Source organism: Beauveria bassiana (assembly GCF_000280675.1).
Source record: "Beauveria bassiana ARSEF 2860 unplaced genomic scaffold BBA_S00042, whole genome shotgun sequence".
Taxonomy (NCBI): Eukaryota; Fungi; Ascomycota; class Sordariomycetes; order Hypocreales; family Cordycipitaceae; genus Beauveria; species Beauveria bassiana.
The window spans coordinates 145,156-156,137 of NW_007930877.1; the positions used below are offsets into that span (position 1 = coordinate 145,156).

The following is a 10,982-nucleotide window of genomic DNA, read 5'->3' on the forward strand; positions in this document are numbered from 1 at the left end:
CCCCCCCCCCCCCCCCCCCCCTGGGCGCATGTACCTGATGGAAGCCTCAGAGAAAGCACGGAAAAAATTGGTCAGATTCATCATGTCCATTTTACACGTGGAGTTCCACGGTCGCATGGCAAAGCAATGTACCAGTAATGCATATGTATGTATACATCATGCGTTCATACATTGGCCATCCCCCCCGCCACTTTCTACGAGATAGGAAGGAGGGCAATCAATTTAGCCTGCCGAATATGAGCCACATATGTATCAGGGTCCAAGGGATATTGTCGCGTGAGGTACCCGACCGGCCACGAAAGCTAGCTTGCAGCCTTAGGCTAGCCACCAGAGCTAATCGTAACTTTCAGTCGCCAGATCTGTCGGCTCACAGTGCAGAACAAGAGTTTTGTGGCAGAAGATGAGATCATACGTGATGGTATCAAAAAGTTTAATGTACTCGGAATATTCAACGCAAACCATTTAACTCAGGGCTCAAGCTGTGCCGCCCATTGTTGTACCTCATAGAGTGCACTAACATGCCCCGCGATCCGACTCTTCACCCCGCCTTCATCTGCCCCGCACATCAAAAGGCCACCTCGTCAGCCAGCAAACTTACGCCAGCTGCCAACATATAAAGAGGCTGCTTCCAATCACTTCTTTGCTCCGTCGTTAAGATTGCAGTATCTTGACAGTAGACTTTCAACACTCCCAAATCATGGCCGCCGTGACGCAGAATACGCCCCCGCAGGCCCCCCCTCTGTTCAACCACACGCCCGAGTCCATCACCAAGGTCACCGACGACCTCGTTGCGCGCGCCAAGGCTGTCATTGATAAGGTTGTTGCCGAGACGACTGTCGAGAATGCCACGTTCGAAAACACGCTTAAGCCTATCCTCCTCGAGGACAATGTGAGTGATACCATCGGCGGTGTGGTTGGCTTCTACCACTACGTCAGCACCGATGCCGCCCTCCGCGAAGCCTCGGTCCAGGCGGAACAAAAAATGTCGGAGCTGAGCATCGAGCTACGCATGCGTGAGGATATCTTCCAGCGCGTCAACACAATCTACCAGAACCGAGACGCTGCGGGTCTGGATCCCGAGGCCAGGCACATTGTGGAACTGGAGCATAAGCGGTACAGCAACGCCGGTCTCTTGCTGCCAACCGGTCCGAAGCGGGATCGCTTCAAGGAGATTCAGCTGGAGCTCACACGTTTGTTGATTGAGGCCCGGAACAATGCCAACAGCGAAACGGGCGGCATCTTCTTTACCCCCGAGGAGCTTGCCGGTGTGCCGGAGTCGGCGCTCAACATCTCTGAGCTCGAAAAGGGCACGGGCGAGAATGAGGGCAAAGTAAAGGTCGGATTCAAGCCTAATATTAGCGTTCCGCTCATGGAGCATGCCGCTCGGCCAGAGACCCGTCGCGACTACTTGATTGCCAAGGAAAACAAGGTATGTCGGCATGCTCTCTCATGCTCAGACCTACTTCTTCCTTCACAAAGACATGCTGATTGCAAAACAGCTCAACATCAACACTCCTCTCTTTCAAAAAATTCTTCTCTTGCGAGACGAGGCTGCGAGACTTGTTGGCTACAAGGACCACGCTTCGCTTAGAATATCAGAGAAGATGGCCAAAACCTCGGAAAATGTCAACACGTTTCTAGCAGACATGCAAGTCCGTGCCGGAGCCGGTCTGAAGAATGACGTTGCTCAGCTTCTCAAGCACAAGAAAGCCGATTTCGAAGCCCGCAGCCTTGAATACGACGGTGAATTATACCTCTGGGACGTCAATTACTACGAGCGCATCCAAAAAGAAAAAGAGTATAGCGTGGACGAGCAGGCTATTTCGGAATACTTTGCCCTCTGGCCCACCTTTAACGGCATGCTCAACATCTTCCAGAAGCTCTTTGGCCTACGCTTCGAGGAGCTCGATGAGGAGGCCCGCGCGAGGGTGAGCCCGACCGGCAACGCCAAAGACATCATCTGGCACGAAGACGTCAACCTGTACGCCGTTTGGGAGGCCGACTCTACCTTTATGGGCTACCTCTACCTTGACATGCACCCGCGCGACCACAAGTACAGCCACTACGCCAACTTTGGCATCGGCCCGGGCTCGACCATCAACAGCGACGGACGCCACCACCCATTCACCGCGCTCGTGTGCAACTTTCCCAAGCCGAACAAGGACAAGCCTGCGCTGCTGCAGCACGGCGACGTGGTGACGCTGTTCCACGAGCTGGGCCACGGCATCCACAACCTCGTCTCCAAGACGGGCTACACCGCCACGCACGGCACGCACGTCTCGCGCGACTTTGTCGAGGCGCCCTCACAGATGCTCGAGCACTGGTGCTGGGTGCCCAGCGTCCTCAAGACGCTGTCATCGCGCTGGGACACCAAGGAGCCCATCTCGGACGAGCTCATCGCGAACCTCATCAAGACCAAGAATGTCAACAGATCCGTATTTTACCTGCGTCAGCTTGTATACAGCACCTATGATATGGTGATTCACGGGCCCGAATCCCACGAGGCTCTTGGTGCCTTGGATCTGACCAAGGTGTGGAATGAGCGTCGAGCAGAGGTGTCGGGCATCAAGGGACCCGAGTCCACCGGATACGGCGTGTGAGTAGCACTTGTAGATTCAGACCCGTTCATTTAGGACCCACGCTGACCAGTAATGTAGACACTGGGGCCAAGGCTTCAACAATGTTGGCCACTACATTGGCGGCTACGACGCTGGATATTATGGCTACATGTACTCCGAGGTCTTTTCGGCCGACATGTACTACTCTGCCTTCAAGGACGACCCGCTCAACGCGGAGCAGGGCCGCCGCTACCGCCACATTGTCCTCGAGCGAGGTGGGAGTCGGCCGGAGATGGAGCTGCTCAAGGAGTTTCTGGGCAGGGAACCCAATTCGGATGCCTTTTTCGAAGATCTGGGCCTGGCATGAGCCGATGAAGAGATGGAGTAGTACCGGCGTTGGTATATGGGTACATTTATAGGAACTTGGATATTTCTTGCGAGGAAAGAAAATCAGAAGCGTTGTTATCTCTAGCTGTTGTCGGTGCTATCCTCGATGGCCCGATTGTGATACCCAGTGCAGCCAGGTCGAGCGGCCAGCTCGCTGAGTCGTCCAGTGGATAGGCTCACTCCGAAGCCTGTTGTTTTCAAATGTGCAAAGCGCATATTGTCGAGAACCTGTCAGCCACCGTACTAATCTCACACGCCATTGTTCTCAGCGCACCCGTATTAGGCAACCCTCCGATCCTCTCACGGTTCCTCAAGCGAGCCACATGGCCGCCAGGGTTCCCTTAAGAACTCGGCAATGCTGATTAGACTTTTCTAGGAAACAATGCAAAGCTTGCCTCACGGTGGCTTTTTTTCATCCCCCAAAATAGACTTGATCATCTGCCGAATGCAGTCTAGGTTCGGCAGCGAGGCGGGCCATTCCACTGTTTTAATCTTGGAGGTCCCCCAGCCTGGCCGGGTCCTCGCCCCCGATTTGGGGCATGGGCAATTTCAATAACTCTTGCGAAAAAAAAAAGATCTGTAAAGTGAGTTGAGCGAGGCTTCGGTTTGCTGGAAGCACTGAGCTAAAAAGTTCGTTTGGTCCAGTCTAGACAACATTTATACTCGGCAGCTTTTTTCTGCATACACAGATATGTCGACTAAACTAATTGCATAACCTCGATCAAGCGAGTTGGCAAACAACATGTTATGACCATTACTTAGCCAACAAGTCAAAATACCCTTGCCCAGGCTGACGGAGACACGCCACGTATATTAGCGGTGCACGCTGCTGACTGCTTCCTGCTGACCACGCCCCTGTGAGTCGAGCGCAGTCTCCGCCCACCGGATGAGGGCAATTTCTTCCCGCTTGCGGCAACGAGCAGATTGTTACTGGTTGACTGTTTACGTTAACGCAGATCAAAACAGGGGTAGGGGGGTCTCGCGGCAGATTGAGAGATATCCGGCGCATTGCCCGAAAGCGCATCGCCCGGACGGCTTATCCCTATCCCTCTCTGGCTTGTTCTGCCAGCTCCATCCTCCTGCAGCGCCAAGCTACTTTTGAGAAGCGCTCAGGCGGTGTAAAAATGGCGCGCGTAATGATGGTGAGAACAAGTATCTTTTGACTTTTGTTTGGGCAATGACCGATTACAGTACCAGCGCCTCCTCCTCCGTGCAATATCCCACGGCACTCCTCAATCATGGAACTCACATGGGACATTGGAATTGATATGTGTGAGTCTTTGATAGGACGTTATATACCGGAAGTAACTACTCTGATTCCCCTTCTTCAGAGCTAACTGCTGCCCTATTTCTTCACAGTTCTGAAATGGGCCAGCGGGCAGATGTTGGGTACCACGGCAAGCATCGGGCGATAGGTCCCAGCGAGGTCCCGAGGGGAAGGGAAACCCGAATTCTACAGCCCAGCTTCATACACTGAACGAGTGGCAGTATTCAGCGTGCCAAGAATAGTGGCACGGGGTGAGAAACGCGGCATACTTGGTTGTAGGCTGAGCTTCGCATCGAAACCGGTGATGCCCTGTTGCAGTACTAGGTCTTACATTTCATTTACTCGAGCTGAGTTTGAAATCATCAATCTGAGGCAAAGCCACAACTGCCGACGTGAATAACTCTGGTCAGCGTGTTCTGAGCAATAGCATTGTACTCTTCCGCCTCGTTGTGGCTGGATAGGTGCACGACGAAGGGATGCCCTGTCTCTCAGCTGAGGCACGTAACAGGGAGAAGAGCGAATAGGTTATTCACGAGGCTAATCAAGTTCTCCTATAAAGCCTTCGTCTTTCCCCTTCTTCTTTGACCAAACTTCCTCAACTCAGACACCGCATTGAAACAGAGTCAGCTCCACGACTCTAGCCACAAAGCCTCAACCTCGACCTCTTTGTCTTTTCTCTAACTAACTGCAACACCAAACCTCCCTCATCATGATTGCCAGTCCGCTTCTTCTCGTAGCCCTGGCCGCGTACGCCACGGCCACACCCGTTGCCTCTGCTCCCGCGCCCGCGGCGACCGAATGGACCGGGCTCACCATTGCCGACGACGCCGTCAACTGGGACGGCATTAGCATGTCCGCCTACCGCGATCCTTCCAATTGGCAGCAAGACAGCAGCAACGAGACCGCCGTCACCGAGCGCGTCTCCCCGAACCCAGCCTCCGCCGCCGCCGCCGCCAAGGGCGGCGACGTCGGCATCCTCTCGGGCCCCTGCTCGCAGGGCAGCTGCCCCGACTACAACGCGCGCTTCGACCTCGTCTACACCTTTACGGCCGTTCCGGTGCCCCCGAGCCCGGACTGCCCGGGCTGCCCGCCGCTGACCATCTTCTCGTCCAACTCGGACATTCGCGTCAACGACTGCGGGCAGTGCCTGCGCAAAAAAGTCGGCAGCAGCCTGGGGGGATCCGTGCCGGGGGGCTGCTACGACTTCAAGGCGTGCGGCCGCGACCAGGTCATTTGCGTCGACCCGGGCAAGTACCGCGCGCATCGCGTCTGGAAGGACAAGGGCCACAAGACGTGCTACAAGATGAAGGCGGACAGCCTGGGCGGCTGCGGGTTCGTCAAGTCGCGCATCATTGTCCACCCGGAGAATGAGGTGCCTTGCAACTGGTAAAGACGGCGAGTGTCTGGATGGGGACGCAAGGACAAGAAATGAGCTTTTCATTCTGAGTTGAAATGCAATCAAGAAATTCGAGACGCAGAGTGAATTGTTTAGTATCTCAAAGAGTCTTCATGTGTTATGTATACAAGATCTTCCCGAGTGATCCCAGGATACTTCAAAACTGTCGGTTTATCAACGATAAATATCGTGAGGTTATTGGTCTTGATTCGTGTTGTTGCTTGATTGTTATCCTACAAGTCAGTGTGTGTGGAGGCCACACACAAGAGCTATCATACAAATCAAAAGGGGGGCTTTCCTGGCTCCCAGCCAATGAGAATTCAGTGCCTCGATAGGCACAACAAAAACATATCCTGTAGCCGTAGCAATAGTATCTTACGGATAAAGTACAGATTCACCAAATGTGCCTCGAGTTCAGGCGGACACGAGCGCATTTTTAGAGGTTAGGATGCCGCTTTTGGAGGCCAACTTGCGAAGCGCTGGCCACCCACCAGATCCACACCACCCTGTAATGCAATAGCGCCTAATTAATTCTAATGGGGGCTCAGCGTATCCCTTTGGCTGTGGAGAAGGAGCAAGCTGGTATTTTGCAGGGGCTCTGTCCAATCACGTAGCGGTAAATTTCAGGGTACTTCTACTGAGTGCGTATTCCCAGCGATCGTGAAAGTCCTGTGGAGTAAGCCTGTACTGGGGAAGACTTTCTTGCCAGGTATTTATATAGCCCAAGTACCTCCGTAGTTAGTCTAAATCTAGTACCTTTCTGTCTCTCACCCTTGTGGATCCCGCGACCTGCTTGCGCCTTTTCCACAGCTAAAGGGATAGCTAGTCTATTCTCTTTTTTATAAACACTTTACTTATATATTCTGATTTGTGGTTATTTTGCCTAAAAAACGAGCCTAGAAAGCCTGACACGTGAATTCCTGATTTTTACAGGTTATGTTGCGTGTGCTACTTGTGTTTTAGCCCTCTTATAGTTAGAGTACTAATATCCCACTGTAGATATCAGGTCTGCAGTTTGCCTAATATCCCACCATTAGGGTAAATACGTAGGTGAGGTGGTGCGTATAGTAAAACTAGTGTCCTTAATAAGTCCTATTTAATATTATATCTAGAAGTACTATATTTACTATATAGCGATACTAGTAAGTAGGGTAATAGCTAGACCTATGGCTTATGTAAACTTTTTAATTCCTTGCGCGTCCTTATGCTTGCCGTGTTTTCTCCTATAATTAGACGACCATCACCCTTAGCGTAACTGCGTCGCTGTAACCTAATAAACGCAAAGTTTAAGTTAAATAGGAGTTATAGTCCTTGTTAGCAGGCATCCGGCAACATTTAGAACCCTTCATAGACGGCGTCGAGTTCTACACGAGTTCTTGCCCGTGTCAGGCGAGTTAGGCGAGCTGGCTTTGCTAGGAGTGGCAGGCGGGCTGACCTCACTAGGAGTGGCAGGCGGGCTAACCTTACTAGGAGTGGCAGGTGGGCTGACCTTACTAGGAGTAGGATATTTACTAATACTAGTAAATAAAACGTTAACCTATTTAAGGAATATGATCTTAGCTTCTTCACTAATAGACTAATCCTCTTTTAACTTATTTAGCGTAGGGGTAGTAGCTTTAGCTATAATATTATTAACCTTCTTAGAACCTTAGATAACTACTACCTTAAGCTCCTTAATACTAAGGGATAAAGCTATATAAACACTATTATATTTAATAGTAGGGAGGTTAGATGCCTCCTTCTTAGGAATAGTAGTAACTAAATCCTTAAGAGGGATAGTAAGGCTAATCGCGGATATAATAGTAAAGACGTTAGGGGTGGTAAAGTTATAAATAGACTTAATCTTATAATATTTAGTTATAGTTTATATATTAAATCTACTATAAGCTTTAATAGTAAGGGTGTTATTTTATAGCTTAGTAGATAAGTAGTATCCTAGATAGCTAGTAATCTTAAAGGTAAACTCTTTAAGCTCTACCTCTATAGTTATAGATTTAGGGTACTTCTTACTATTTAGATTAAAGCTTCTAATATTTTATATCTTAGGGTAGTCTATATAGTACTACTTAATAGGTATAGTCTTATTAGTTTTATTAGGACCCTTAGGGAGCTTATCCTAATATACCTATCTAGAGAGTATTTTATTACTATACTAGTACTTACTACCGCTAATAGTAGCTTAGATATATCTATCTTATATATTAGTTTTAGGTATATTATCCTTAATAAAGGTCTACTAGCTATTAGCCTATCTCTTTAAGTATTACTTAAACTAGTCCTTTAAGAGGTAGCTATAGCTCTTTTTATAGGATAAGTAGCTTTATATATTATAAAAGTAAGAGCTACTATATCTTATTAGACACTCCCTATAAGCCCTTTAATCCTTTTCTAAAGGGTTACTTACTAGATATATTACCTTTTTATACTTAAGAGTAATAGCCTACTTAGAAAGATAAGGGGGAATAATCTTACTACCCTTAAGCTTATAGGTACCTAGTAGGTAGCACTTATTATTAATCTTAGCCTCTCCTTAAATTTAATTATTAATATTCTTATCTTTTAGGACCTATCTCTAGATAATAGAGGTAGAGATAATATTAAGAGCTACTAGTATAGTAGTAAGGACTATAGATTTAATAAGTATCTTAGAAATATAAATACTATTTAAAAATAAATAAGAGATATAGGGGAATTAGTAGGTAAAGATAATATAAGAACTTAAAGACTTATTAAGTTAAGGTTAAAGGAAATAACTAGTTACTTAGTAGGTAGATAAAGACTTATATATAGAGAAGCCTTATAGAAGGGTTTATAAAAGGCGCCTTACTCTATAACCTATAAAACCCTATTTTAATTTCTTTTTATAATTTAAGATATTTATATATTATATAAATAGTATATTAAAATACTATATAAGGCTATACTAAGCGCTAGACTAATATAGAGTATAAAGTTAAGTAATATATTTATAAAGGCATTATAATCTACTAGATATAATAGATAGTAGAAAGTGCTAATAGAATAAAGCCTTATAAATAATATATACTATAGCGCTAAGACTTAGTATAGTATAATGTATTTAGTAGGTAAATGACTAATTAAATTATATAGGTCTGTCTATATATAGATTCTTTTTAGCTATTACTATAGGGAATTAAGAACCGCTGAAATATTTCTATAATTATTAGTGCTATAACGTGGGCTAATAGTGTCCTCTCTAACTTATAGAATAGACCTTTATCATGCAGGGTCGTCGTATTTCTAGAGCTAATAACCTTAGAAGTCATCTACGGTGCACCATTAGGACCGATTTTTGCATTATTGCTTTTTCATGCTAAAGCACTCAACCCCGTGATTCGCACTACATCCCGCCAAAACACAGCATCTTTTAGCGCCTCTATCTTAACTAGTATAGCTACTACTATAAGCATCTATATATTAATAGATAGAGTATTAATTAAGCTTTATTTTTATATATTATATAACTAGTAAAGAATGGCTCACGGCCGCGTAGCTCACGGTCTAGTTGTAGCCTGATGCCCTCACCAAGACACATGGATGGCCACTGGGGCCAGCTTGATTATTAGAGACTCTTTTCCCTACAGGATTGCAGGAATAGAGATTGATAATATCGGCCCTCCCTCACGGCCGCGGGACCGAGGACGTGAATCGAGCGATGAGACTCCCAGCAGAGGTTGTTTGTTTTCCGTTGACGCCTGGCTGTCGGCGCTGCCGGAAAGCTACAAACCCAGTTGCTGCTGCTTCTGTTGTTGCTGGTAGCGGCCGCTGATGTCGATGGATTGGCGACTCATGCCGGCCATGAAGGAGTGCGCGCCGGAGGCCGCATCGCGCGAGGACTAGCAATGGAGGAAACTTGACAACATTTCACTCAAATGAAATGCCAATTCGCTTCTAGGGGGCTGTTTCCCATGACGATTAAGAGTTTAAGCATTATTGCGTGATTAGCATGCCAGCACGCACTGTTTCTACAGCAGATCCATAGCCGTTTCTCTATGGAGCTAACTAAGTGCTACGGATGATCGTGCCGCTATTCCTATTAGCGTGACAGGGCGTGCGCGGGGCGTGCGCGGGGGCGCCCCCATGCTTTCACTATTGGTTTCCACACCTGCTTCATGGCCCTAGTGTCGACCATTAGCAGCAGCCGCGCCAATCAACTGTTTATTTTTACTAGGGGCGTCTTCCGTACCACCACTGAAACGCGATGGCGAGTAGGCTACCCACATGCTACTGCCAGTTCTGTGCCTTCCTTAGCGAGCTGGTTGGCTAGTTCGTTGCCTTGTATCCCCGGTGGGACCTGGGCGTGCATCACTTTATCACATATAGTCTAAAATCCTATAACCTGTAACGAAGGGCGCCGTTGACAAAGCCCTGGTTTTTAAAAAGAGTAGTGCTACGTGGACGACCCTTTTTTGCTACGTGGACGAGCCTCACGTGATATGCACCCACATATACCTTAAAGATACTTAATCTAGCCCGCGTTCTCTATACTAAGTAAGGTATTTTAGAGGTATCTCCATGTCAGGTACTATATCTCCGCTATCAGCTTCAATATAACACCGCCATTACCTCACGATAACCTATTTCTGCCACTATCAACATAACAACTAGGCCACATAACATTAATTCCTCGTCGCCGCCGCTATCGACGCCTCTATTTAACCTAACCGATTAATTATATTTATTTAGTAGCGGCGGCGGCGGCGGCGGCGGCGGCGGTAGGTGGCAGGGATACATAGAATAGCGAAATACATCATGTCTTTAAAAAGATACCTCTCTTTATATAGGAGATGCACTAGAAACTATGTAACTTTAACAGCTCTACATGTACTATCACGTAAGGCTCGTCTATATAGTAAAAAAGGTTCATCTACGTAGCATTACTCTTTAAAAATTAGTTAGTAAGTTAAATGTTATTGTTACGTAAAAATAACTACTAAAGAGCCTATACTAAGTTTCTAGTAGTAATCTAATAACTTAATAGAATACTTTATAAGAAGCCTAATATATATTCTAATAGGCTATAAGGTAGATTTTTATATACCTATATATTTATTCTATATTATAATATAGTAACTTTTATTAAATATTTATTAAGAATTTAGATTTTATACTATATATTAAAAAAATCTATTATAATATAGCTAATATATATAATACTATTTTAAAATAATATAAGTTATATTAGTTTATTAGAATTATCTTAAATAACTTATATTATTACTTTAATATATAGTATTATAAATAAAGAAATATAAAGTAGTTAGAAAGGTAGTTTAAACTAAGACTAGATAAGAATATATATCTTATCTAATTAAAATAAAGAGATTATATAATATAGTTAATAAATAAATAA

At 46.2% G+C, this 10,982-nt stretch overlaps 2 protein-coding genes across 2 annotated transcripts; both read left to right on the forward strand.

The window, feature by feature from the left end:
* Positions 1 to 697: 697 nt before the first annotated feature.
* Positions 698 to 2,925, forward strand: BBA_08942 (peptidase family M3; the record flags this gene model as incomplete). Its single annotated transcript, XM_008604039.1, has 3 exons — positions 698 to 1,429; positions 1,500 to 2,596; positions 2,658 to 2,925. The coding sequence occupies 3 exons, from the start codon at positions 698 to 700 to the stop codon at positions 2,923 to 2,925; spliced, it is 2,097 nt and encodes a 698-aa protein (XP_008602261.1).
* A 1,996-nt stretch (positions 2,926 to 4,921) lies between these two features.
* On the forward strand, positions 4,922 to 5,602 carry BBA_08943 (uncharacterized protein; the record flags this gene model as incomplete). The annotated part of the gene is made up of 1 exon (XM_008604040.1): positions 4,922 to 5,602. The coding sequence occupies one exon, from the start codon at positions 4,922 to 4,924 to the stop codon at positions 5,600 to 5,602; it is 681 nt and encodes a 226-aa protein (XP_008602262.1).
* Between the last annotated feature and the right edge of the window lie 5,380 nt (positions 5,603 to 10,982).